Genomic DNA, 26,158 nt, shown 5'->3' on the forward strand with positions numbered 1-26,158 from the left:
CGCAAGATCCTCACGTTCATGCAGCGGGTACATGCACGTAAGCTGGAGCAGAAGCGGGTCGAGTACGAGAAACAAGTCAGGGAAATGGAAAAGAAGGCCTATGCCGAACAGGTGGCCTTTGAGCGCCGGATGCTGGAAAAGGAACGCCAGCGCGAGGAAGAGCTGGTCCGCGCCCGCAAAGAAAAGATTAAACGTGAGCATGATCTGATGGAAGGCGCCTTTGACGGCCAAACCGACCTGCTCAAGAAGCTGCTTGAGGAAGGAAAGATCTTTTATGACTTTTGCGACAAGAGCGGAAATACCCCCATCAGCGAGGCCGCTGCAGGCGGGCAATGCGACTGCATCAGGCTTCTCTATGACTATGGCGCCGACATCAACCGCCAGTGCCAGTTCAAGCGGACACCGCTGTATCGCGCCATCTTTGGTGGGCACATCGACGCCGTCAGGCTTATCCTTGACCTCGGCGGCGACCCCCGAATTCCAGACGAAGAGGGCCAAGCGTGTCTCAAGATGCCGTGTCTTCCCGAGATCGGCAAGATTGTCCAGGAATGGGACCTTTCCAAGACCGATGCCCTTCTTCAAAAACTCGAAGGTGTCAAGCAGCTCAAGCAGAAAGAATTGATCGAGAAGCGCGCAACTCAAATGTCCCAATTGAACCAGGCGCTGGAGGACGCTCAAAAGGCACATGCCATGGCCCAACAAGAGCTGTCCTATGTATACTGCCAGCTCAATATCCGCATCAACGAGCACGATCTGCTCATGAGCGAAGGCAAGGATCTCTCCATCATCAAAACCGCCATCCACGAATACGAAGACAAGCTTGACCATGCCCGGGCTGCTGCCAAAAAGGCCGGAGATGCCCTTAGTGCATGCAAAGAAAAGATCGAGCTGCAGCAACAAACCGATGCCGAGCAGACCGGAGCCCCGCCGGGCCAAGCTGCCCCCGAAAAGGGTATCAAATGCAACATCAAGCAGCTCGAAGGGTTGCTGCTGAAGCCCGATCCGAGAGGCGAGGTCCTGAAGAGCAACGGACAATGGCCCCTGGTCGTTGATCCCTCGGGACGGTCCGCCGTATTTCTTAGATATGCAGACAGGTCGGTGTGGGCCCTCGCCTCTGTCGGACTCACTCGGCATCCTGAAGAGGATGTGTGCCCAAGAGCTAACGAGGACGGCGCGACGTTCTCAGCAATATCTTGCAGGTATTGAATCCACAGCACATGGATGCCGAAAAGATCCGGTAAGCACCGATTCTACGGGCGATATTATCGACATCGAATGCGAGTGTCTGGCGTCACCCAGCACCATAACGCTGCATCCGATAGTTCATAGCATTGTGCAGCACGGGATGGTGTTTGCTTGTGCCCAATGGCGTCGGATAATATCGTGCGAATGAGGATGGCTCACCCAAACCCATCACCACTGGCCAAACGCGGCACCCCATCGATGCTGATTCTGGGTGCGAACGTCCTGGGTCCCACGAAACCTTGCCAGCATCGCAGTCATTGGATCCATTCGATACGGCAAGCCTCTGGTGATCGACATTTGCGAGGTAGTGTTATCGGCTCGACAGACCTTTCGCATCGGAAAAGTTGCTCCGATCTCATGCTGGTCTCTGGTTCTCGACTGACTTTTGGCGCGGGTGTGCCCCAAGGTCGATGTCTCCAAGTCCATCCCAGAGTACTTCAACCGGGTTGAGAAGGATCTGTACGCCTCCATTGTGTCCCGCAGCATCCTGCAGAACGAAAAGTACCTCAGTTTGTGTCGCAAGGGAGACGGGGTGAGTCGTCGAAAATGGTCTGACACTCTCCTTTCCATCCAATCAAGTAGTCCTGCTGCCTGGTTGTCTGTCGCTTTATCTTGGTTGTGTGTTTCCCATCCATTATCCCGCTTGGTTGTGCGCTTCCCATCCAGTATCCCCTTGGGTTATTCGATCCGCTTCCGTTCCCCCAACGATATCTCGAAGACTACCTCCCTCTGCATTTCGTTGCCATGGAAGTTCTCGGATCAGTGTCAGTGCTGCGGGGGCTGATAATGGGGGCTCGTCCCCTGAATTGAATCCACTAATGCCATCGTCTCTGCCTGATGCACCAGGATCAGTACAAGCGCGAGTGCTTCCATCAGCGATACGTCGAGAACTTCAAGTTCATCATCCTGACCACCAACCGGTTCCCCTCGGAGGTATGTTGTGGGACTTTTGGCGAGCGGTCGAGCAGACATCATATCCACGAACTCTGAGGTTCTGGAGACTCTTCTGTGGACATACGATCCGCACCACCGCTGATCCCTAGTGCTGAACTGCAATGCTAGGACCTCGTCCAGGCCTTTTTCCCGGTTCGGGTGGTGTGTTGAGTGTCTGTCGTCGGGCTGGGCAGACCACGCTGATGTCGCAACCTGGAAATCCGTCGTTGATTCACCGGCTGTGCCGATCCATTCGGCGGAGTGGGATATCTACAGCCGATTCAGAAGAATGCGTGTACCGACATCAAGATACTCGGCCTTCTCGAATCACTTGGCTTCCCGGCACTGTGAGCACACCTGGAGATCGAGTCGCTTGAATCGCTGTCGCCTGGGTGGTGCCATTCGCTTGCAGGGAGCCATCTGTGCGAGAAAGCGTCCTTGATTTACATGCAGAACTCCGTCACTGAATAGTCATACCCGGCGCGATAACGTATTTGTCCAACGACCAAAACCTGCTTTTTATTGGATTGGCTGTAGCGATCCGCCACTCTGCTGCAATCAGCAGCTCCATTTCCTCCTTCTGGGCTGAGTGGCTCGCTCCCTCAATCAAACCAGCATCGCTTCTCCCAACCATTCCCCAATTCCGATGTTGCTGCGTTCGAGGGCAGTCCCGGCCCAGCTCGCCCTGCGAGTCCTTGCGCATCGCCTGCTCTCCACATCGACGTCGTCCGGCTCCCTCCAATGGAACTTACCGCCCACAGTCGGTCGCAGATTGCGGACGCACGGCTATGCCGTTGTCGACGACGCCCTCCCCAGCCAGGATTTGCTGACGTTTCGAGATGAACTCGTCAACGCCGCCATCGACAACACTGCTCTACTGACGGCCAACTCGACCATCCTGGTGAAGAAGGACGGATCCTCGACCCTGATCCCCAAGCACGGCATCGGCGAGTTCGATCTGTCCAATGCTGCCGTTGCCCACAAGCTGCCGCAACTGGCCCGGTTCTCGGACTCGGGCGATCTGATCCGGGTGCTGCAGCCCCTGCTGTTCCCCGACAACGAGCGACGCCTGGCACGGCAGACCGTCAAGGCCCAGATCAACTTTGGACGAGGAGCATGCTTTCCGCTCCATTTCGACACCGACGCCTCGATCGACCATCGCGCCGTGACGGCAATCATGTACCTCAACGAGGACTACCAGAGCCCCGACGGTGGCTCGATCCGAGTGTATCCCTTTCCTGGTGCAGTTGTCGATATCGAGCCAAGGCTGGGCCGGCTTGTGTTGTTCTCGTCGGCATGGTGCCTGCATCGGGTGCTCCCGTCGACAGCCAACTCCAGGCTGTGCTTCACCACCTGGATCACCACAGACGAGCCCAGCCCATATCCAAAAGATCCCCCGTCCGAGCCCACCGATCCCGATGGCGACGAAGCGTGGGAGTATCTCATGTATCCGACACACCGCAATCACATCCTCAAGCTCGTCTACGCCGATGAATGGGCTCGGTCCATTGTCGAAAGCCATCCGGCCGGGCACCTGCACGATCTGCTGCTCGAGCAACACTTTCGAGATGCCGAGATCATCGCCAGGGCGTATGGACGGTATTTGCCGCTACTGGACCGATATCTCGCCAGTGGATCGCTCGCTCCACGGGTTTATGGATCCGAGCCCCGGGATGAGGCCGATGTCGATCCCGAGCGCAAGGTGGCGTGGTTCTGAAGCGCCGATGCTGACCGGATGCGATCGAGTGCGTGCAATAGATTGATCCCATTCCCAAGCACGCTGCTCGAGCCGACCCCAATTGCGCTTTGCAAAGAACTTGGCCGTCGTCGCTGCTGGCATGGTCATCTGCATGGACAGGCGCCCTCGACCAGCCCTCAGGACCCGGCCCAGTGTCGCCACGCCCCCGTGGTCATGCGGATCGCTTGTCTGCCTGCCCGGCCTGTCCAGGCCCTTGGCGGCGCTCTATTTCTTGGCCAGAGGCCATCCGGCTTCTCTCCCATCCATCTTGCCTGCTGTCCATCGCACCCATCGCATCGCATCCCACCCTCCGTAATTGCCTATCCAATGTCCCGAATCACTCTCACCGAAGGTGTCGTCGGCGGCTTCGTCGCCCCCACCCCGCGCCGGCTCGTCATCATCGACCTCGATGAAAGCGGCGGCGTCCAGATCCAACATCACATCAAGACCGGCGGCAGCGGGCCCAATGCCGAATACAAGGTCCTCCAAAGCCCTCCCGAGATCTCGGTGTAAGTCCGAACTATCGTCACCGTCTTCACCACCGTCGTCACCACCGTCGTGGTCCCGCTCTCGCACTCGCTTGATGCCTTGCTTGAATGGTCTCCAGACACATTCGGCTTGCTCGTCCGTCTGTACTGATTGCTGCCTTGCCTCTTCCACTTCCAGCCTGGAGGTGACTAGCCTCACCAACAGCATTGTCCAGAACTTCAGAGCTCTCCCTCGCGAAGAGCCCGTCGGCGGCGAAGATATTTACCATTTGTACGTGTTGATTGCTGTGGTGCTTCTGGGTGCTGAGTGCAGTGGATACTTGCTCGATGCTGTACCGATCCTCATCTCTGGCGTATATGCCAACAGGGATACCCAAATTGCGATCGAAACCCCTGACTTTTCGTGGTGCAATGGTAAGCAGCAATCCGATAGCACAATGACCGGGCCTCGGCTGCGTGCAGATGGCAGTCCAGTCGCTGTGGATCTGTTGTTTGAGCAACACCTGCAGCCGCTCACATCGGCCTTTGCCAGTTGCTGACCCGTTCACTCAATGCCACCCATGCTCCGTCCTCCGTCTATCTGTCCAAACTCTAGTGGCCAACCAGGGCTGCAACATCGTTCCCTCCAGCGTCAAGCCCACGGACTCTCAGAAGCAGCAATTCAAGGCTGCGGCTGCCAGTCTCATCAGCCTGGCCGAAAAGTACGCCACTGTCACTGCCGATATCTGAGCCGCCGATATGCCTGCTTTCCTGAAACGATCGATAGTCCGCAATCGCTCCGAAGGTCCGAATCCAAAACAAAAAAAAAGAAAAAAGTTGTGTTCGATGGGCTCCAGCTGCGTGGGTGGATTGTACTGGAAGAAAGTTGATTATTAAAGTCAATCCAGAAAAAAAAAGAGGGACTCCTTGGTTTTTGGTCATTGACCGAACAATTTGCAGCCAAATACCATCGCACCCTGGAAATGACTATTCTGTGATGCGGCGATACGTCCTCATCCAGTGTGTCTAACAGCACCATTCACCGCTGACACTCCGAGACCAGTGTGCATGTCGACTGTGGATACCGGAGAGCGACCGGCGGTCTTCACTCAGAGGCTGCCAGGTGATTTGATTTATTCTTATGGCTTCGCTTGACGCAAGCCATCACATACTACATGTTCATGGAATGGGTAGCGTCCCGTTTCTTTTGAAAAAGCAAGTCGCTGCTTGCCCAGGGGATTCAACAGCACACGCAGTCGAATACGATATGTCAACCGGCGCCGCGTAGTGCCATTGTGTGTCCCATGTATCTGGGCTGCGAGCCGGACGAGGGAGGAGGAGGAGGGCTGCTGGATCGACGGCTCATCGCCGGTCTGGTCTGGTCTGGTCTGGTCTGGTCTGGTCGAGTTCAGAGCGTCCGACCGCGACCACAGGCGCTATGTGGCTCCTGGCAAAGCCAAAAGGGAAAGCGTGCCCGCTCTCCAGCCTGGCCTGGCCCTGACCTCCGTCTCTGCGGCCCTCTGCTTGCCCGACCTCCTTTTCTTCCACAGGCCATACCATGGAGCCCTCGATCGCCCCACCTGAAGAGAGCATCTCGCAGTGGTAATAGCCGTCGTTACCACCTCCTGCTGTAAACAGCCTCGGCTCGTAAAGGCTCGATGAGCCGGCAGCATCGTTCCGATGGTCTTGCAGGATCATTGCCTTTGCTTCGGCAACCACCCTCCCTGCTCGTCGACGACACTTGCCTCCTCTGCTCCCGTCCGTTGGATCGCTGTTGCCTTGGAAACAATCAGGCCCCTGCCATCAGCCGGCGGTCTGGATGGGCCTATGGTTCGTGGCTCGCGCTTGCCCACTTTGGATAACTGACCGTGGACACTCTGCCGCCGGCCTTCAATCTCCCTCCCCTATCGTCGCCACAGCAAAATATGCCTGGGGACAATCAGCGAAGCCTACATGACAAAATGCGGACACAGCTTCTGGTTAGTCGGGGGGTGCGGCTTTAGTGACTCACCCAACCCCGCGATGTCGGTGAGGGATGGGCGATCGATGGGCGATCGACGAGCGACTTGATCCGTCGCCGGCAAGACGAAGATGAAGTCGGGGCGATCGGTATCGCTCAGGTCGGATGCGTCCCGACTCCCCCGCCTCCGGGCAATCGAGCCATCGAGTCATCGAGTCATCGAGTCATTCGGCTCCTCCGGCTCGGTAGTTGTTGCCTTTGGTGCTTTTTCTTGTGTGGCTGCTCTGGGCCTTCCCTGGCGATACCAATGTCCAGCTCGATTGCTCTCTGGCTGCCTTGCGTCCTCGGCTCGCCACTGGCTCGCCATCCGCTCGTCGGTCTGTCCGCATGGTCTCTGCCAGCGGCTCTCGTTCCCCCCCGTCCTCCGCGGAGCCCTTGATCATCCAGACTCATTTCGTCCCTGTCTCGACAACCTCAGTCATCGCTGCATCCGGTCGCAACTCGATTACCGTCTCGAATGTCCCATCTGCAAACAGCCGGTCGGCGTCGAAGAGATATATCCCAACTTTTCATGTAAGTCGGCGGCGAGGTGATGTTGCCGGCACTGCGCCAAGCCGGAGCCCCTCATCCATGCAGCAGCGCCTCGAGCCCACAGTGCCCGGCAGTCAGGATCGGCCTGTGTGCACTATGAATCGAATATCAGCTTCCTTACCAGATCTCCCGTGTCGGCCATGGCACCTGGGATCGTTTCTGATGCCGCATTCTCGCTCTGGCTGGGCTGGGTGTGCATGCCACCTCGCCCCATCCTGCCTGTACCGTGCCTTGCCTCCGTACGAAACGACTATCGCTGGATTGCATCGGGCCCACATCGATCCAGTAAACAAGCTCATCACGGAATCGCAAGCCCCATCAACGACCGCCTCTCCGTCAAAGTTGATTGATCCCTCGGCGCTTTCGCTACAGGGTATGTGCGTTATCGACGCTGTGGATGGGGCAGAGCCATGTAGTGGCAAAGGACAGCAACCCGGTGCCCCAACGAGCCAGCACCACACTCATCCCAATCTATGCGGCGTTCTACAGGAATCACCGACCTGATGACTAGCTTGGTCGACCGCCGGGCAAAGATCGTCCAGAACAGCAAAGAAGTCGCCCTGGCTCTTACTCGAGACTTTCTGAAGCGAACGATTGTTGTCAAAGAGCAGGTTAGAGCGGCTACCGCAGACTTGCAACCCCTGGCCATGGGCACAGCCTCGAAGTCTTGGCTCTGTGCAGTCGCCGGCATTGCGGATCTGTGCTGCGCTGGAAGGATCGATGGCTACTGACTGCGGCGGCGATCGTGGTGCGTCATACAGGAGCTCAAGAGGCTGCAGCAGCAAATTGGCTGTCTCACCGACGACCTGTCGTATGTCGAGTCCCAGTCAAGCGAGCTGAGCAAGCGCCTGCATGGTGCTGCGCCTACAACAGCAACGGCCCAGCCAGCAACTCCAGCGCGAGTCCCGACGAACGTCCCCGAGAGCGACGCTGCTGCGACATCGTCGTCGACACGGCCGTCCGACGCACATGAACGAACAAAGAAGCGTAAAATAGAGGAGACGGAGGAGCCGCCTTCCAAGGAAATCGACAAGCAAACCGCAGTCAGTCTGCCAGCAAGCATCGAGCGGATGGCAGAGAAGCAGGGCATGAAGGTGCAGTACCACTTTGAGGATCTGCAAGAATACTACTTTGGCCATCGGAACGAGCCCCCGCCAGGCTCCCAGCCGGCTGCGACCGACCTGACAACTCGAGTGGATCGGTTTGTGGACTCGTTTGCCAACACCCTCAACAGCTTCTCGCGAGTCTCTCGATTCCGGCTGTTGTATCTCCTGAACTACGCCGACTCGAGCATCACCACGACATCGATTGTGTCGTCGATCGAGTTTGATAAAGATGACGAATTCTTTGCGACGGCCGGGGTTACCAAGAAGCTCAAGATATACGACTATGAAGACGTCATCAAGACCTATACGTACCAGCGCCGGGACAACTTTATTACCCGACCGTACTCAGTTTCTGCTCCGTACCTTGATTTGGATGTGATGGATGGACTGCCGCGGCACCGAGAGGTGGCCATCCCGACCGAGCCAACGTACATCAGCCGACGGGATGACATTGAGTATATCCCAAAATACCCGATACGAGATATTGGCTGCAAGTCCAAGATCAGGTGAGGGCTCCCTGGGCAAGCAGGGGTGTGCATTGGACGTGGTTGGCTGTGGGGAAGGGTGGAGCCGCGACGACGTAGGCCCGCCCGCGCTGGCTCACACTTACCGTGCTGCTTGTTCGCTGGTCCGCTGGTCTGCTGGTCTGCTGGTCCGCCCTATGAAGCTGCCTTTCGTGGAACTCGTATTTCAAGTCGTCGCTAGCAGCATCCGACTATGATGGTGTCATTACCATCTGGGATACCGCCACAGGCCAGTCGGTCCACTCCCTTGACGAACACGAGAAGCGCGCTTGGACGGTCGACTTTAGCTCCATGGATCCGCTGCGGATCGCCAGTGGCGGAGACGACACTCGAGGTAAGTCTACAGTCTGCGGTCGAGTGTCGTGTCTGAGCGATATAAAGTTCCCCCCTGGATGCAGTTGAATCAGGCCTGCGAGATGTCGCGCAGGCAACTAATCGCGCTACTATCGAATCTTTCATGCCAGTGAAAATCTGGTCCATGAATGAGCGCTCCTCAGTCTTGACGCTCGAGGCCAAGGCCAATGTTTGCTCAGTCAAGTTCAACCCCGGAGCTTCACATGAAATCGCCTTTGGCTCAGCGGGTAGGGTTGCAACTGGGCTTGCACTGGTGCCGTCAGGAGAGTGCGTGCGTCGATACTGGGACAGACATGGCTCGATGGGTGTAGCAGTAGAGTGGAGCCTGTCAGCATCAGATTCGGCGATGGGACGACACATCTTGGTTGCCTCGTCCTGACGCTGTCGCCTGCATCGGTGCTGCCCGAAACGTCCTGTGCAGATCATCACGTCCACTACTATGATCTGCGCAAGTCCGATCGAGCCCTCCACATCTTCCGGGGGCATCGCAAGGCTGTGTCCTATGTCAAGTACTTGAACAAAAACGAATTGGTATCAGCCTCGACGGATTGCACGCTACGGATGTGGAATATTCGAGACTCTGTCAACTCGGGCGCATCCAAGTGCATCCGGACGTTCTCGGGCCATCTCAACGAAAAGAACTTTGTCGGTCTCAGTATCAACTCAACGGGCGAGTTTATCTCGTGTGGCAGCGAGGCAAACTGCGTCTACACCTACTTCCACTCGCTGCCGAAGCCTGTGATTGTGCACAAATTCGGAAACTCGATCGATTCTATATCCGTAAGTGACCCATCAACCCCGTGTTTGTGCACTCGATGAATGGACTGGACTGGAGTGGACTGGATTGGGCTGGAGTGGCTGCTCTGACGCACCAGTTGTTGAGCATCGATGTGGATATCCGTCCCGCAGCCGCCTTGCAGCATTGGCATCATGAGTTTTGGATAACTGCGATTCTGACCTGCCCGTTCTTCCTGGGCTCGATCGCTCCCTGGGCTTGTCCGATTGGGGGGTGATGGGATTCCGTTCCGCACCCAAACATGCTGGGCCAGCCACAGGGCGAGGAGGTGCCTGAGGAAGACCCCAACCAGTTTGTCAGCTCCGTCTGCTGGAAACGAAACTCGCCCGATATTCTGCTGTCGGCCAACTCTCGCGGAATCATCAAGGTCATGGAGATGACGTGAAACCACCACCCTGCTCCTCAACAGCCAAAAATCGTCGCCTTGACAACCCCACACATGCCATTTCACAATTCCCTTGCCCCACCCGCGGCCAGCTGTGTGTCCCCCTCCCCGTTGCTGAGTGCGCTCTGCTTCCACCATCATGTTCCTCCAGCCCATCGAAATACGATTTGTAACCAGGACGGCTGGTCAGTGCGGCCGGCTCGAGCCGGCTCGAGTGTCCATTTGCGTGTGTGTGTGTGCGGCTGCTCTCGCCCGCGTCTCGCCCTCGTCTCGCCCTCGTCCTGGAAACGATCAGTGCAGCAAGCGACCGACCGACGACGAAGGCAGCACCGACTTGCCTCTGCGCATCCATCTATCCAGCCAGCCTGCCTGCCTGCCTGCCTGCCAGCAAGCCGGCCAGCCAGCCCACTGCCGCAGACCGACATGAGCCCACGCGAAGATACAAACCCCTCGTCTCCAGCCGAGGACGATCCCATGGAGGACGTATCACCCACCCACGACGACGGCGGCGACGATCCAGTCCACCCGCCATCCAGTCGCCGAGCCACCCGTTCGCACCGTCGCAGTGACGGTGACGCCGATGGTGACGATGCCTACGGGGGCGACAATGGAGACGAGCACACCGGAAAGAACGGGCCCAACGGCGCCAGCCATCCCGACGGGAAGCAAGGCGATATCGAAGGCGACGAGGATGGCGACGGCGTCGATGCCGACAATGCCATGACCGGGGACGTGAACGGGGCAGATCCATCCTCCAAAGATGCCGATCCGTCTGGTAAGACGCCCTACTCTCCGTCCTCTCTATTCTGCCGCGATCTGTGCTTGATCAGGTCGGATCAGATCGGATCAGAAAGGCGCTCGTCAGATCAATGCGACTGCATTCGGAGCCAAAGGGGAGGCGAGATCTGGGTGCGATCCAGGGCTTTCGCTTTGGTTTGGCTCTGTTTTAAGCCGTAGTTTAGGCTCTGGTCTGGACCTATGCCTTTGATCTACGAGGCCGATCCATCAGATCGATCTCGCCGGTCCGGCGGGAGGTGGAAGCGGTCGTTCGACGATCTGCCTGGCTCCGCTCTGTACATGTCTCGTGTTTGAAGCTGTCCAGGGGCTGCTCTGAGCGAGGCCAGCATGTTCCCCCCCCCCGGATGTTTGATTCTCTGGATCCAATCGTGCATCGCTCGGGTTGCCCCCGATCGCCCCGAATGATGAACTCAACTCTCGCCCTCCAAAGCTCGGCTAACCCGCTTCGCCAACTACTCTGCCTCCTTTTCCATCTATCCATCTGTCCATCTATCCATCTGTCCATCCATCCCAACCGTAGCCAACGGCAGCTTCAAAGTCAGACTGGTGGATCCAAGCGAGGCAGCAACTTCAGCCCCCAAGGCAGCCCTGGTCCCGCAGCTCCACGAAATCATCATCCCCAGCTACGCCGCCTGGTTCTCGCTCTCGAGGATCGACGACATTGAGCGAAAGGCCCTGCCCGAGTTCTTCAACGGCCGGAATAAGAGCAAAACCCCGATGATCTACAAGGACTATCGCGACTTTATGGTCAACGCCTCTCGTCTAAACCCGACCGAGTACCTGACCGTCACAGCCTGCCGCCGCAACTTGGCCGGCGATGTCTGTGCCATCATCCGGGTGCATGCCTTCCTGGAGCAGTGGGGCTTGATCAACTACCAGGTAGGTCGATCCGATCGGCGATATCATCCAGCCAGCTCGTCAGACTCTTGTACGGCTGTACTGATCATGCCCTTCCGAACCGACACATCTCCATGCACATGCCGACTTGTTGGTCGGCTCTAGGCCGATCCTGAATCTCGCCCCGTCAACCTGGCGCCGAGCTTCACCGGACATTTCCGAGTGACGGCCGAAACGCCGCGCGGCCTGCAGCCGTTTGCTCCATATGCACCGATATCCAAGGCCGTGCCGGAGGGCGCCAACAAGCCCAAGGCCGCGGCCGAGGAAAGCCTGCGAACAGCCGGACTGGCCAAAAACTCGTTCGAGTCGATTCCGGCAAAGCGAAAGTCCGAGACCGGCGATGAGTCGGCCACGCCCGGCGCCGGTGCTGGCAGCGCAGGCGAAGCCAAGCGATCCAAGCATTCATGCACAACGTGCGGCTCGGACTGCACTCGGGTCAGGTACCACAACACCAAGACGCCGTCGCTGGACGTGTGCTCGAGCTGCTATCTGGAGGGCCGGTTCACATCCACGGCTGTCTCGAGCGAGTTTGTCAAGCTCGAGGATCGACGCAGCGACGGCGAGCCGTTGGATGAATGGACGGATCAGGAAGTGCTTTTGCTGCTGGAAGGTCTTGAGCTCTACGACGAAGACTGGAACAAGATTGCCGAGCACGTCGGCACCAAGACCCGCAGCCAGTGTGTCCTCAAGTTCATCGGGCTGCCCATCGAGGATCCTTACAACAATGTCAAAATGAGCGAGCTGGGTCCGCTGCAGTACCAGCGCGTCCCCGTCGGGCCGGCCGACAACCCGGTTCTGTCCCTGACAGCCTTCCTGGCCAGCACTGTCAACCCCCAGGTTGTGGCTGCGGCTGCACAGCGGTCGCTCAAGGAGCTGAAGCAAATCAAAGCCTCGGTCGAAAGCCAAGCGGAGGTCAAGCCTGCCCCGGCCGATGAGATGGAGACCGACGGCGATGGCGGCAAGGCCCCGACACAGACCCAGTCTGAGACGCCAGCTCCCGCAGCACCAGTTCCGTCGGAGGCACCCACAGCCAGCGCCAGTGTCACCGCTACCGCTTCCGCTGCAAGCGGCAAGGAGAACCTTGAAAAGGCAGCCACGGTGGCTCTCAGCGCTGCCGCCGTCAAGGCCAAGATGCTCTCGGAACAGCAGGAGCGGGAAGCCACGCGCTCGATCATCCAGCTCATCGAACTCCAAGCCAAGAAGATGGAGCAGAAGCTCAAGCACTTTGAAGAGCTCGAGGCGATCCTCGAGCAGGAGCGTCGCGAGATCGAGAAGGAGCGACATCAGCTCTTCATCGACCGCCTGGCTCTCAAGCGAGCCCAGCTACAGCACGAAGCCCAAGTCCAGGCACACGCACGATCAGCCAGCCACCACCACCAAAGCAGCGCGGGGGTTGCGACTGCAGGACATGCTTCTGTCAGCGCAGGTGCTGTCGCCGGCTCAGGCGCAAATGTCGAAGCTGACCACGATGCCAGCGCGCCGGCCAAGGATGCTGGAGCGGCGGCAAATGGACCCGAGACCTTTGTTCCCGAGTATGTGGCTGGCTCGGCAACGTCTGCAGATGCAATCGACCAGCAGCCGATCGAGGTCCCCAGTCCGTCCAAGAGTACCCTCATTAGTCTTTGAGGCAAGGTAATGGACATTCACACGTGAAGTGGGCAGACGGCTTGAAACCCATGTCAAGCGAACAGCTTGCCAACCAGAACCACTGGCGCAGGCCGGGCTTGTCGGAGGAGAGGCGCAGAGGGAGGGCAAGGGAGAAAGCCCCTCAGCCACTCAATACAGATTCGCAATTCTGCAGAACATTGAGCGCAAGGGTGTGGGGCGACATCTGTCGTTCATGGCGGCTGCTCCATGAGCAAGGCGAGATGTTTGTTGGATGTTCCTGGGGGCTGTCTGGGCTCGCGTAGCTTGGCTTGTAGAGATATTGGAGTCTCGGGTTGACTGTATGGGACGAATACCCAAGAACTTGGTCACTCTTGGCCGAGTGCTTTGTCTGGATGAGACGATGCGCCCATTGTTTTTCAACTTGCATTATGATCGAATTCAGTACGCTCTGCAATCCGAGCAATCGCAGGACGGAACACAAAGCGACCGCCCTGCCCAACCGCCAAACGGCCTGAGTGTCTTCCCCGATCGCCCTCCCTTGTCCGTCCTCCGTCCCGCGGCCTCCAAACTGATCCCAATCTCCTCCCCATGGCCGAGAAGCAGTGGTACATCCCCGAGGATGCCATCACCGACCGGTCGGCCAACCCCTTGGCAGTCGGTGGCTTTGGCGAGGTTTTCACTGCCTCATACTATGGCGCCCCTGTCGCCGTCAAGCAGCTCTATCGAGGCTACAACCAGAATGAACTCGCCGACTTTGGTCGTGAGATTGGCATCTGGCACAGACTCAGTCACCCTCATGTCCTTCCACTCCTCGGTGCTTGCGATACCGCAACCAAGCCCTTCATGGTCTCGCCGTTCATGCCCAACGGCACTCTCCATCGCCACATCTCGACAGCAACCCCTCCACGCCCCCTTGGCGAGAAGATCCGGCTCCTCTACGAAATCGCCTCTGGCATGGCATATCTCCACGGCAACATTGTCCACGGCGACCTCAAGTCTCTCAATGTGCTGCTCGATCGATCTTTCAGTGCCGTTGTGAATGACTTTGGCTTGTCCAAGACGAAACACACATCGGCCACCGCCAACCGAACCCGCCGCGACCAGCCGACGGGCGGCACTCTCGAGTATATGGCACCGGAAATGCTCGATGACGATAATCCAGTTGGATCGTCAAAGGCCACCGATGTCTATGCCTTTGGCATCACCATATACGAGGTCCTCAACGACTGCAGGCCCATCTGGGTCACCGCCGATGGCCAGCCGATGAGGGAGAGGGTTATTGAGTCTCAAGTTCTTCGAAATCACCGGCCCAAGCAGCTCGAAGGAATCCCTGACGATATTCGTGCCCTCATCGAGCGCTGCTGGCACCAGGACCCCGCCGAGCGACCCAAGTTTTCCGAGACCCTTGCCATTCTCCATCGTTCCGATCGTTATCTACAGCAAGTCGAGGGGCAATTTGCTACTGTGCTCGTTGATGCCCGGCATTCTGATTCATCCCAGCACAACCGAGAGATACACGTCTCCAGATCGACTCTGTCCCATCCGTTAACATCGGATCACCGTCCATCGGCCACACGAGAGCTCGATCCTGCCCCTGTCAAGGACCAAACCATTGCGCTCTCGTTGTTGAACCTTGACGGCGAAGATAACTTTGATTCGGACGAAGAAATCGATGACGAATACGAGCTCTGGTTTGCGATTGCGGGTGGTGGCGATCGAGAACAGTATCGAAATGCCTTCACCCGTGTCTATACCTCGTCCCGCCACCAGCCGCAAATCACGGTTCTAATCTCGGCGATAGCTACGTCCCAGCCTCCCCTGACCATCCGTCTGATCGCTGAGCTCTTTGGGGTTGACATTCGAGTCGTCCGCCGGTGCATCAGGGAGCTCGGGCCCGTCCTCAATGTCGGCAACCTGGGCAACGACATGGAGGGCAACTCGGCGGATATGGCCCAGAAACACAAGCCAATAGCTGCCTATTTGATAGGGGAAGAGTCCGTCAATGAACCGTACCATGTTTCCGCAAAGTTTCACATGGCATTCGCCTCACAGTGCCTGCTGTCGATCCTCTCGCACGAGCCAGTGATCAACATCTGCGACATTTACGACTTTCATGACAAGATATCCGACCTCAAGGACCGAGTCAAGGCCAAGATCACACCATCGCTTCGATACAGCGTCGCGCATTGGATCACACACTTTGTGTGGTGCTTGATGGACGGCGCGCAAGACCGTCATGCCTGGAGACAGTATCGCTCCTCCGGCTTGGCAGATTCCCTGACCCGCTTCTTATCGAGTCATATATTTTTCTGGCTCGAAGTTGGTTCGCTCATCGGCACCATCCCGGAGCTGTCCAAGCAGGCTGGCTTGCTTGAGGATGCAGTCGTGAAGTCACCGGGCCAAATGTTTGATGATGCCACGAAAGAACTGGTCAGGGATATCCATCGATTCATCCGAGAGTTTGCCGATCCAATTAGCAAGAGCGCACCGCAAGTGTATAACACAGGATATGCATTCACACCAAAGGAAACGGCGATATACAAGGCGTTTTCGACCCGACTGGAGGACAAGATCCCGTTCCTGGTCACGTTTGGCTTCAGGAAGACCTGGGACTGTCCGGATACATCAATCGAGGGACATGTCGGTGCGGTGACCTCTGTCGCTGTTTCACCCGATGGAACCTGGTTTGCCTCGAGAGGTAGCGACGGCACCATCAAGCTGTGGGATATCGCCAAAGGGAAGGCGAGGAAAACATTGACGGGACACTCAAATGTGACCGCGATAACCATTTCGGCCGATGGCAGAACGATCGTGGCCATCCAGGCTGACTGTGCCATCAAGCATCTGGACGCCAACACCGGAGAATTCAAGGATATCTTTGCGTATCACAGCAAGGAAGTCTATCGATCAGCGACTGCGCCAGACGGCACGTTTGTTGCAATTGTCAATAACGATGATGGCAATAGGATCAAGATTTGGGACACGGTCACCTGCAGCTTGAGGCAAACGCTGGAGGGGCACACGAGATGGGTGAGCTCCTTGGCGATCTCGCCCGACGGCAAATGGGTTGTCTCTGGCTCTCGTGACAATACCGTCAAGGTCTGGGACGCCGCCACGGGGCAGCTGAAATCAAGTCTCGAGGGGCACTTGGGGTGGGTCAACTCGGTCGCCATCTCACCTGACGGCACTTCGATCCTGTCGCGAGACGATACCCACAAGCACATTGTCTGGGCCGGTCAAGGCGGTAAATTTGCTCACACCTCCAAAGGCCCATCTGACTTTGTTGCAGCACCCGGTTCCAGTCTCTCTCCCGAGTGGAGCGTAATCGATTGGCGCAATTCATACCAGTGGGCTCGTCATTGCCATCAACTCATCAAGCTGCCCCAGTACCTTGGTCGTTGCGACTTGGGCTCTCGATTTGCAGTCTTGTGGACGTCCGAGTCCCCGTACCGCCCAATGGTGGTCCTGGTAAGCCCGCATCGCTTTCTCACCACTCTCGCATCAACTTTGACTGACCTTCCGTACGTACCATCCTCAGCCTATCTACCTCAACACCCCCGAGACCCAAATCGCCTTTGCCACTTACCTCAGCAACTCACCTGTTCCCGAGAGCCAAGCGCGTGCTGCCGACTTCATGGCAAGTCCCGAGGTTATGAACTTCAACGAGGAAAGTGCCATACTTGCCCAAGAACAGGCCATGCTCATCAAGGAAGCAAGAAGGACTGAGGATGCAGCCAGAAGGGCAGAAGCAGCTCGCAAGACAGAGGCAGCAAGGATAGCCGAGGAAGCAAGGAAGGCCGAAGAGGCTGCCAAATCAAAAGGGTGGCTCGGGTTCTTTGGCTGAGCCAAAGCATCACCTCCGTCGTCAAATTTCAGGAGACACCTTGGAAATCAGGAATGATCTGACCCACTTGCACACTCGAAACAGGATCTCGATGTCCATATGGTCGAGTGCAAACTGGGAGTTGCCGCTATAGCACACAATGGTCAAAGTGTCCGAGTAGAGTGGGTCCCTGACCCATACAGGAAGCCGACGTGGTGTCCCTCATTCGATGGCGTCCAGAGAAGCCCTCCTTTGCACAGAAGGCAATCAATTGGCAGTGATATGGTGGTAAAGAATACGAGCGCCAGAATCCCAGTCAAGTATCGATTTGCACCCGACAAAAGGCCCACTCCAGTTTGCTGCGTGAGGAGAATGCCCCACGGTAAAGATTCAGGGATCCAGGAGCAGTACCACCACACAACCACAGCGAATGTCGAGAGTGTGCTGGATAGGCGATGTGGGGGGAGGCGGCGGCGATCGGATGGATAAATAGATGAGAAGTCGGTATCGATCCGCAAACACAGGATTCCACACATCAAGGTCACACATGCGGCTATTGCGAGCTTTCACGAGAGAGTTTATGTATATATAGCGTAGCACTGAAGTAGAGGGAGGAGGGAGGAGGAGGAGGAAGGAGGAGAAGGATCCAAAGCGAGGCGCACTGCCTAAAGATGCAAAATTCAGACTCCGCAAGTGTCATGAGGACATGGCCAATAGATTAGGTGAGCTTCTCTGCTCCCAAAACGAGACGACAAACGAAACACGGGCAGGCAAGACAACTTGACAGCAGGACAGCATGACACGGTAACTTGGCAGCACGACGGCTTTGACAACACGGCGGCAGGGCATGGAGGGGAGGACGGGAAGGCGAAACAGGAAGGCGAGGCTGTGCCAGCAGATATACAAGCAGGAGGGATGGCTGGACACACACAAATTCACCACATGGTATTTGCTCCCGTCAAATCTCGCATCCTCCCTCGCTCCGGGGTGGCCCCTCGGCCGACCTTCCTGCTTCCTTTCTTGCGCCTGCTTGTGTGCCCGCTTGCGAGCGACACATCAGATACGACCCATCGGCACGGCAATCGGCATGAGCGACTCGATCTGGATCTTGGTCTGCATGGCTTGCTTCTTTTTCTTGTTGTTGGCGTTGGTCGCAAAGATGTTGTTCTCGAGCCGGGGCAGGGGTGCGGCCGGCGGCAGCGCAGGGGTCGGGAAACTGCCGGACGGCGTGATGGGAGTCGCGGGAGTCGCAAAATCGTCATGCAGCGGGCTCGCAAAGGGCAGCCGGACAGAGCCCGCGGCACCGGTGCCGGCGGAGGAGGACGTGTAGACCGAGAGGCGGGACACTTGGGTATTAGAGATGGAGGTGGCGATGCTGCTCGGCGACGAGCCCTCGGTGGCGGCGGCGGCAGCCGCGCGCTTCTGCGAAGGAGGGACGGGGATGTAAAACTCTTGATACTGGCTGCTGGCCGACGACAGAGACTTTGAGCGAGTCGCAGGCGGGAACTGAGACGAGCTGACAGAGTTGGATCGCGCCAGGGCCGCACCGACGCCGGCACCGGCACCAGCACCGGCGGGCATTGCAGAGGGCCGTGTGTACGAGGACGAGAACTGCGGCGGCGAGATTGGGGCCGAGTCGGCAGCCGAGGTCGCGTAGACGCTTGGCGACGGGCTTGGGATAGCTCTGGCGTAGGCCGACTGGATCGGGACGGCGGCACTTGGTGGATACGACGGACCCGCCGGGATCGACGCGAAGCTGCTGGGAGTGCCGCGGCCAGCAGAGGCATCAGCCAGGGAGTACGGGACGGGATTGGTGGCATAGGCGGTGCTGGAAAAGCTGCTGACCGAGGCGTTGGCTTGTTGGTAGAGCGACGCCGAGGGCTGCGGGGTCACCGTTTGTGGGGTGGGTGGGCCATAGTACTGGGCAAGAGCCGCGCCAGCACTTCGGGAGCGCTCCAGAGGGAGGGCAGAGGTCGGGGTGATGCCGGCCGAGTAAGGCGCTACCGAGTAGGGTGCAGCCGAATAGGGTGCAGCCGAGACCGAGGAGGGCACAACGATGGACAGGGCCGGCGGGATCGCAGCGACAGAGACTGGTGCCGGGACCGAGTCGGCCGCTCGCGGGGCCACCTCGGAAAAGTCCGGGGACGGATAGGTCTGCGCTAGCGACCGCAGAATCTCGAGCCAGATCACATATTCGTCGCGCTCGGTGAACTGCAACGTCCAAAGACGCTCAGCACGCTCGGACGCTGTGGCTGGTCGCTGGCCGTCGTGGCCCATGCGGGGAGCTTCGGTCTGGACGTTGAGACACATGGAGCTGTCGCCCATACACGGGTAGACCGAAGTGTTGTTGTTGATCTGGATAAAGCTGATGGCCGTCTCGGAGGCCTGGTGCGAGCGGAAGACGTAGACCCGGTAGTTGTGGATGACAAAGAACCGGCGCTTCCAGACGCTGGAGCCGGACGACTGGGTCCGGGCATTCGAGAGCTTGCCCATGTAGGCCGAGCGAATGGCGGCAGGCATCAGCGACGCCAATGTCGGACCGACGTAGGTGAGGCCTGAGCGGCTTGCAGACGACGAATTGGCATTGACGGAGCTGATGCGAGTAGGTGTCTCTGGCCGGGGCGGCGAGGGCTCTGAGGGTGCCGCAGGAGACATGCCCTGCTGGCTGCTGGTTTCGAGGATGTCGAGCTCGGCGAGCATCGAGTTGATGGCCATGCCCTGCGGGGTTACTCGACCGCTGGGAGGGGTGGCGGGCCGTTGCGATGCCGCTGCAGACGACAAAATCAGGATCAGAATGAGAAGCACCCGGTGCCAGCGAACGATACGAGCGCGCGATCTGGGCCTGGACCAGACGCTGGTGGCCATCGGTGGCGAGCGGGTCCAGCCCACACCATATGGACCACCAGGGTCTTGTCTTGCTCCTTTGCAGTGGCTTGCAGCCGCACTAGCAGCCACAGCAAGCGAAGCACGCCAACGCAGCATCTCCCATGTATGCGCAAGAGAAAAAAAGGCGACAAGCCAAAGCCACCTTCCCCGCACGAGACCCGAACCCAGATCCGGGCCCATATCCGGACCCATATCCGGACCCAACCCAAGCGAGCCATTTGCATGTGCCCTCACCTCGGCTGGCTTTTGACGGGACGCGCTTGACATTGGCCGAGATCCGGCTGCTGGTGCTGTTGGATCGGGCCAGGACCGGGGCGGACTGCTGCGACTGTTGGTAAGGGGCAGGATACTGCGTAGGCTGCTGCTGATACGGATTGGATAACGCCGAGGTGCCGAGGTCGCCGGTGTTTTGCGGGTATCCCTGGTACTGGCCCTGCAACGGCGCCAGCTTGGACGGGTTGCTGAGGATTTCATTGACATAGACCGAGTGCGAGTCGGTGTTGGGCGACATGTAATCGTCCAGCGGGAAGAGCGAGTCGCTTGACCGATTGGAGGACACGGAGTTGGTTCGCTGGACGGCCGGCGGGCGTTGAGTGGAGGCATCCATCGCTGGGGCTGTGAAGTTGCTGGGAGGAGACTTGGTGAACGGAGCAAGACCGCGAGGGCGGGAGTCAAGACCACAGGAACAGACAGGAACTGGCGACGGCGGCGGCGACGGGGAGGGGGCGGGAGCGAAGCCACAAATAAATAGAAGCAGAGCCGGGAAAGGGAGAGTGATCCCCTCGAGTCGAAGCCGGCCAAGGACAATGAAGGGGATGCGAAAAAGGGCAAAGCGGCCCAGTCCAGAGAGCAGGCCGTTAATGGGCGTGGGTTCGTGCGTTCTGGGCAGGTGCAACCGAGGCGACGAGCGGACGGGCGAGCGGCAGGAGAGCGCCTTCTGCGATGGCGGAAGCGGCGCTGAGGGCGAGCGAGGCGAAGGGGGGAGTAGCCAGGAGCAGGAGGAGCACCACTCGAGGCCGATCGGATTCCAGATGTTGGACGAGCGAGAATCCAGCGGCCGATTTGGACTGTCGAGCGGGTGCGCATGGACAGCCGGCCTGTGGTTTCAGCAGAAGCGGCCGAGCAAGTTTTGTCGGTGCCGCTCCTGTGCTGCGACGAAGGGGACAAGGCGGGTGTACCATGAGCGAGCTGAAGGCCAAGTGTTTGGCGAACTGCGAACTGCGGGAGAAGTGTTGGCGAACTGTGGGCAAACTGTGGGCGACTGAATCGCATTGCGGCTGTCGCTTGCACCTTGGCGATAGTGGCTCGCGGATGTGTTCCTGCAGCCCAGCCGATCAAGGCAATCGACATGTCCTCCACCATCGCGCCAGCTTTGGAAACTCAATTGGGACTGCGCCGAGCGCCGAGGGGGGTGGGCGACTGGTCGGGCCGCGCACAGTCCTTGGCTGAGCGCGTTGCTGCGCGCCCTTGGGCTGGGGTCATGTGTGCTGGCTGGGCGCCTTGGATCGTCCAGCTGCCCAGGGCGGCCGTGTGTCCGAGACTGTGCCAGGCGCCTTGCTGTGTTTGAGATGGCTGGTTGTGCTGAAGCTGCATGCAGATGCAGATCCAGATGCAGATCCAGATCCAGATCCAGATCCAGATCCAGATGCAGATGCAGATGTGAAACGCCCATCCACCACCGCACCAGACGCAGCACCAGAGGCAGCGCCAGAGACAGGCTCTGCAGACATCGGTCGCTGTCGCAGACGCAAATCGCCTAAACCAACAAAGGGCCTCCCCCTGCCACGCACAGCGTCATGTGGTGCAGGGCCGCCGCCGGAATACCAACCAGCGATCGGCCACGGGGCAGCGTTAAGGGGAGAGGGCGGTCTGTACTCGGCCTGCTGAACCGGTGCGGTGGTGGCGGGGGAGGGACAGACAAGCAAGGGGGGACCGCCTTGGCCAGGCCGCGGCAGCCCTGGCGGTCGTCATGGGAGCGGCCCCAGGCCATGCGCTTGCTGGGCTGTGGAGTGTATGGACGAGGCCATGTGCAGAGAAGACTTGGGAAGTCAAATGTGGGGAACGGTCCTATCGCGAGCGATGGAGATGGAGATGATGCTGGGCAAGACATGGCCGAGGCATAGTCAAGGCATAGTCAAGGCACGGCGAAGCACGGCCGAGGCATGGCCAAGTAACCAGCGAGGCATGGCCGAGACATGCGAGTACCATCAAGACGCAGCGGCCCGCCGGTCAAGCCAAAGGTCAAAGGTCATCCGGGCGCACACCCGCTGTGCACATGGCAAACGAGAAAGGTCCCCGACACATGGGATCGGCTGCGGTCTTGCCTGGCTCGCCAGCGTCGCCCGCCTGTCCCCTTGGCCAGCAAGGGAGATGATCATGACGGCGGGCCTCGGAACAAAAAGGGTCCTGGGCGAATCACACAATCAGGCGATATCTAACGACGAGACGAGGATCAAGAGATGTGCCTGCGAGATAGGGCGTCCGCGCTGCATTGGCCGCGCTCGCATGGAACTGCACCAAGCAAAATCGTCATGGCCGGACCCGATCCGCACGGCCATGGCCTCTGTGTTTGGCCGGGACTGTTCTGGCGGGCTTGCCTGCATCGCTGTCCGTGGGAGCCTGGACATTTCATTTGGTGGCAGAGACAGCTCGAGGCCAAGGACAGTGCCATCGGCGCGAAACAGGCGAGAGCGGGCGCGGCCTCGATGTTGGTGTGGTGTGGTGTTGGTGTTGGTGTGGTATCGATGTTGATGTTGATGGAAAGCGAGTCGGAAGTGTTCAGCAGCACAAAGCACCACACAAGCAGCACCAGCAGGACATGCAGCACATGCAGCGCAACTCGACAACTCGGCCCGGCTCGAGACAAGATCGCCACGGATCCCCAGGACATCGTTTTGGCGCCGGCTCGCTCGGCTCCACTGCGGTCGCGACGCACCAACCGCCTGTGCATCCCTTTTTTCTGCCGGGCTGCTGCGTGGACATGTCTCTTGCTCTCGTGGGAGGGGGTCGGGCTTGCCCTGCTGGCGATGCCCGATGATGCCCGACGATGCTCGGCGATGCTTGGAAATGCTCGGCCTTGGCAGACATGGATGGGCCAGGCTCGGGACCACACCAATCGGCGCGGACGAGCGGCGGGTCTGCTGAGTGGTGGGAGAGCGCCATGCAACGGCACTGCGGCCCGGGGACTGCCTGGCTGGCCAGAGACCATGGCAGGACGACAGGGCAGCCGGGCCGATACCCCCCAGGGCAGAGCATCTCGTCGCCCCGAGACGGCATTCAGCACCGATGTGATATCTGGCGCTTGCCACCGCACCGGCGTGATATATCTGGCGCTTGCCGTTGCCCAAGATGCCCTCGCGGCTGCTTGTGGGTCCGAGTCCCACCTCGGCTCGTCTGTCCAGCCACACAGCTGATCCTGCCAGCCAGCCACCGAGGCACTTGCAGCGCAGTGGCAACACCAAGCCGTACCTGAGATTGGTACGACCGTGCAAACGGGAAAGGCGGCTGCTGCGCTTTCGATGAGGGCGAGCCCATGGCCAGCGACAGGAGGTGGCAACACAGGCGCGAGGCGGAATGGACATGCCCTGCCCCCTCCTGTTCGAGGGGACGGGCGAGTGATACCCTCCGCGCATATGCCCTGCACGAACGGGTGGCCATGGAGATTCGCATGAGGCGGATCGAGGCGGATCGAGGCCGGTCGAGGCCGGTCGAGTTGCATGCGCATCTGTCTGCGGGTCTGCTGGTCTGGCCATATGCCGACGATCGCACCAGCGACGGCCTGCATGCCCACCACGAATGCCGCCTGACAATCGCGCGTGGCACCTCGCTGTTGCATGTGGTTGCGTTCCAGCCGCCTGTTCTCCCTGGCCGCCTGCACCGCCGGCTCATCAGCACGAAAGGCCCCACCAACACAATCACCAGGTCGTCTGGGCAGTGTCTTTCTCGTTTGCCCGCCTCATATGGGTTGTGTGCAGCCCCACACGGGCCTTGCGTCTTGCGACAACGCCGATACCGCTCGGCAGTCTCCAGAGCATGTCGATCCACCCCCAGGCCCACTGTCGCCGTTGGCGGTGTTGTTGCGAACGAGGGCAGGCCGTGGACGACGAAGCCAACGGCGACCAGCACGGACCACGCAGACAACGACATGCTGGACATGCATGACATGCAACACGCAGGACATGGATGGTATGCCTTGGCACATTCGCCAATGGCTCCGGCAACTCGCCAGCGCCGCCAAAGACGGACTGAACTAGTCGCGGCTGAGCCAGTGACACCAACGGCACCAAAAGCGCCGTCGACCGCCGCGATTGGTGTGCTGGCGACCCTGCAATCGCCGCTGTGCTACGGCCCCGGCACTGCTCCGCTGCTTGGCCGTCGCTTGTTCTGGCGGTGACGGCTCTGTGGGCTGCGTGCGGGCTGCGTGCCGGCTGTGGCTGTGAGCGGCCGCGGGGACTGCATTAGCGTGGGCGGCCCACGCGGGACGCCCACGCGACGGCGCACCACTCGCCGCCTTCCCCTCCCTGGCCGCAGATGCAGTGGCAGTCCAAGCTGCACATTCAACTGGTGCAGCCCCGTCCGGTCCCGTCCACTCCAGTTCAGTCTCGTCCACTCCAGTCTTCTCTTGTCCAGCCAGCCGACAACATCACTTCCAACAACAGCGGCTCCAACAGATTCAACGGCCGATCCAGCCGCAGATCCATCGAGTGCCCACCCCACCCAAAAGAAAGAAAGGCATTTGCGGGTGGTGCACCGCTCGCCGCTATGTCTTCCCGTCGCCCACCCGCGCTTCCCCTGCCGACCACCCAAATAAATTCTCCTGCTCCTCCTGGGGGTCGGGAGGAAAGCAAGTTGCCGTCTACCCGCCTGTCTGTCCACACGGTCTTCTGTCTTGGTCCTGGCCCTCTTCCTCACCGATTGTCTCCCAGCCAACCCAAGCACCCGGCTCCGTTGACAGCTGCAGCCCCGTTCTGTCCTGCTCTGTCATATCTATATCCATATCTATCCATATCCATATCTATACCTATATCTATACCTATATCCAACCTATATCCAGCCCGCCATGAGTCTGCCGGGAAACAAAGCCATGCTCGACGATGATTTCGGCCAGCTTTACTCGCTCATCGGCAATCCAAAGCCCAAGGTGCCCTTGGATCTGGACCTCCTCCAGATCACAAAGACCCCGACCGCCGAATCCATCCGCTCTGTGCACACCGATCTTTCGACTTCCACCAGCTGCTCGACCGAAGCCACTTCGCCGACGCACACCATCCCGCCGACGCACCCCACCATCTCGATCGTCATCCCTACAAGCACCACGTCCTCGGGTCCGTCCACCCCCTTCACCTTTGTCATGCGAACTCTCCCTTTAAAGACCCCGGTCGAAGCCGAAACGCCCAACCCCTTTAGTGGCCCCATACCTTCAACACCCGTCGCTCCCGTCAATAGCGCAGGAGCCTCACCCGCCATCGCCTCGACAACTTTCGAGACCAAAACCGCCTTGCTGCCATCGTCCGCCAGCGTTCGTAGCAGCATGCGTCCGGTGGATGGCTTTATGGAGCCCTCGGCGTCGCTCGGGTCGACAGTGCGGTCGCCTCCAGCGCAGGCCTCCTTGCCTATTGCCCCTCCGCGCAAGTCCCTCGATATCCCGCCTCCGCGCAAGTCCTTTGATGTCTCGGGCTCGTATCAGCCTGACGGCTTTGGCTCGCGCACCATCTACCGACGCCATCCGACCCCCAGCATCGTCAGCATTGACCACGGCCCCGCCTCGGCGCCAATCTTGGCTCCGCAAACGTCCCAGCCGTCACCGTATACCCGAGTTGGTGTTTCGCTTGATCTGCCACGGAACGCTCCCGAGAACACGGAGGCCGCCGCCGCCAACGTCAAGCACGATCCCACGCGAGTTCCTCTCAAGAATGTCTTGGGAACCATGAGCGTCCGGCTCCTCCAAGGCCGTTGATTGCCCGCTGCGCTTCCTCGCTGGCACCGGCACTGGCACAGGTACTGGCATTGCGTCGGCTCTGTGCCCCTGCGCCTCCTGCCTCCTGCCT

The 26,158-nt window shown here is 59.1% G+C and overlaps 9 protein-coding genes across 9 annotated transcripts; 8 read left to right on the forward strand and 1 right to left on the reverse strand.

Annotated features, from left to right (window-relative positions):
• Nucleotides 1-202: 202 nt before the first annotated feature.
• BJ171DRAFT_55173 (tankyrase) lies at nucleotides 203-2,669 on the forward strand. The gene is made up of 6 exons (XM_053113051.1): nucleotides 203-1,094; nucleotides 1,187-1,237; nucleotides 1,492-1,549; nucleotides 1,652-1,777; nucleotides 2,092-2,178; nucleotides 2,308-2,669. The coding sequence occupies exons 1-6, from the start codon at nucleotides 208-210 to the stop codon at nucleotides 2,347-2,349; spliced, it is 1,251 nt and encodes a 416-aa protein (XP_052968004.1). The 5' UTR covers nucleotides 203-207; the 3' UTR covers nucleotides 2,350-2,669.
• Nucleotides 2,670-2,742: 73 nt separating this feature from the next.
• On the forward strand, nucleotides 2,743-3,955 carry BJ171DRAFT_500125 (prolyl 4-hydroxylase). Its single transcript, XM_053110550.1, has one exon. It carries the CDS (start codon nucleotides 2,825-2,827, stop codon nucleotides 3,893-3,895), a length of 1,071 nt encoding a protein of 356 aa, XP_052968005.1. The 5' UTR covers nucleotides 2,743-2,824; the 3' UTR covers nucleotides 3,896-3,955.
• A 200-nt stretch (nucleotides 3,956-4,155) lies between these two features.
• Nucleotides 4,156-5,300, forward strand: BJ171DRAFT_500126 (uncharacterized protein). Its single transcript, XM_053110551.1, has 4 exons — nucleotides 4,156-4,425; nucleotides 4,583-4,675; nucleotides 4,772-4,818; nucleotides 5,000-5,300. The coding sequence occupies exons 1-4, from the start codon at nucleotides 4,244-4,246 to the stop codon at nucleotides 5,131-5,133; spliced, it is 456 nt and encodes a 151-aa protein (XP_052968006.1). The 5' UTR covers nucleotides 4,156-4,243; the 3' UTR covers nucleotides 5,134-5,300.
• Nucleotides 5,301-5,789: 489 nt separating this feature from the next.
• Nucleotides 5,790-10,292, forward strand: BJ171DRAFT_500128 (WD40-repeat-containing domain protein). The gene is made up of 10 exons (XM_053110552.1): nucleotides 5,790-5,985; nucleotides 6,303-6,362; nucleotides 6,822-6,916; nucleotides 7,221-7,307; nucleotides 7,424-7,545; nucleotides 7,696-8,546; nucleotides 8,708-8,898; nucleotides 9,029-9,145; nucleotides 9,340-9,698; nucleotides 9,974-10,292. Exons 1-10 carry the CDS (start codon nucleotides 5,942-5,944, stop codon nucleotides 10,097-10,099), a joined length of 2,052 nt encoding a protein of 683 aa, XP_052968007.1. The 5' UTR covers nucleotides 5,790-5,941; the 3' UTR covers nucleotides 10,100-10,292.
• A 95-nt stretch (nucleotides 10,293-10,387) lies between these two features.
• Nucleotides 10,388-13,420, forward strand: BJ171DRAFT_458068 (SWIRM domain-containing protein; the record flags this gene model as incomplete). Its single annotated transcript, XM_053108368.1, has 4 exons — nucleotides 10,388-10,874; nucleotides 11,418-11,776; nucleotides 11,900-12,654; nucleotides 12,829-13,420. Exons 1-4 carry the CDS (start codon nucleotides 10,523-10,525, stop codon nucleotides 13,418-13,420), a joined length of 2,058 nt encoding a protein of 685 aa, XP_052968008.1. The 5' UTR covers nucleotides 10,388-10,522.
• Nucleotides 13,421-13,990: 570 nt separating this feature from the next.
• On the forward strand, nucleotides 13,991-14,951 carry BJ171DRAFT_473938 (kinase-like domain-containing protein; the record flags this gene model as incomplete). Its single annotated transcript, XM_053108720.1, has 2 exons — nucleotides 13,991-14,822; nucleotides 14,929-14,951. The coding sequence occupies 2 exons, from the start codon at nucleotides 13,991-13,993 to the stop codon at nucleotides 14,949-14,951; spliced, it is 855 nt and encodes a 284-aa protein (XP_052968009.1).
• A 3,070-nt stretch (nucleotides 14,952-18,021) lies between these two features.
• On the reverse strand, nucleotides 18,022-21,072 carry BJ171DRAFT_55222 (uncharacterized protein; the record flags this gene model as incomplete). The annotated part of the gene is made up of 2 exons (XM_053113056.1): nucleotides 18,022-19,993; nucleotides 20,346-21,072. Coding segments are annotated over 2 exons (2,439 nt in total), but the record flags the coding sequence as incomplete, so codon positions are not given.
• Nucleotides 21,073-23,459: 2,387 nt separating this feature from the next.
• On the forward strand, nucleotides 23,460-24,504 carry BJ171DRAFT_473940 (uncharacterized protein; the record flags this gene model as incomplete). Its single annotated transcript, XM_053108721.1, has 3 exons — nucleotides 23,460-23,588; nucleotides 23,635-24,032; nucleotides 24,141-24,504. The coding sequence occupies 3 exons, from the start codon at nucleotides 23,460-23,462 to the stop codon at nucleotides 24,502-24,504; spliced, it is 891 nt and encodes a 296-aa protein (XP_052968011.1).
• A 666-nt stretch (nucleotides 24,505-25,170) lies between these two features.
• On the forward strand, nucleotides 25,171-26,067 carry BJ171DRAFT_473941 (uncharacterized protein; the record flags this gene model as incomplete). The annotated part of the gene is made up of 1 exon (XM_053108722.1): nucleotides 25,171-26,067. One exon carries the CDS (start codon nucleotides 25,171-25,173, stop codon nucleotides 26,065-26,067), a length of 897 nt encoding a protein of 298 aa, XP_052968012.1.
• Between the last annotated feature and the right edge of the window lie 91 nt (nucleotides 26,068-26,158).

This window comes from Polychytrium aggregatum (genome assembly GCF_025602895.1).
Source record: "Polychytrium aggregatum strain JEL109 chromosome Unknown BJ171scaffold_13, whole genome shotgun sequence".
Taxonomy (NCBI): Eukaryota; Fungi; Chytridiomycota; class Chytridiomycetes; order Polychytriales; genus Polychytrium; species Polychytrium aggregatum.

Coding starts and splice junctions, on each gene's coding strand:
- BJ171DRAFT_55173 (XM_053113051.1), top strand. CDS start 208: ATGGAAGGCGCCTTTGACGGCCAAACCGACCTGCTCAAGAAGCTGCTT. Junction 1,550..1,651: donor TGGTGATCGACATTTGCGAG/GTAGTGTTATCG, acceptor GTGTGCCCCAAG/GTCGATGTCTCCAAGTCCAT. Junction 2,179..2,307: donor CCAACCGGTTCCCCTCGGAG/GTATGTTGTGGG, acceptor CTGCAATGCTAG/GACCTCGTCCAGGCCTTTTT.
- BJ171DRAFT_500125 (XM_053110550.1), top strand. CDS start 2,825: ATGTTGCTGCGTTCGAGGGCAGTCCCGGCCCAGCTCGCCCTGCGAGTC.
- BJ171DRAFT_500126 (XM_053110551.1), top strand. CDS start 4,244: ATGTCCCGAATCACTCTCACCGAAGGTGTCGTCGGCGGCTTCGTCGCC. Junction 4,676..4,771: donor GGCGAAGATATTTACCATTT/GTACGTGTTGAT, acceptor ATATGCCAACAG/GGATACCCAAATTGCGATCG. Junction 4,819..4,999: donor TGACTTTTCGTGGTGCAATG/GTAAGCAGCAAT, acceptor TCCAAACTCTAG/TGGCCAACCAGGGCTGCAAC.
- BJ171DRAFT_500128 (XM_053110552.1), top strand. CDS start 5,942: ATGGAGCCCTCGATCGCCCCACCTGAAGAGAGCATCTCGCAGTG. Junction 5,986..6,302: donor GAAGAGAGCATCTCGCAGTG/GTAATAGCCGTC, acceptor TCGTCGCCACAG/CAAAATATGCCTGGGGACAA. Junction 9,146..9,339: donor AATCGCCTTTGGCTCAGCGG/GTAGGGTTGCAA, acceptor CGTCCTGTGCAG/ATCATCACGTCCACTACTAT.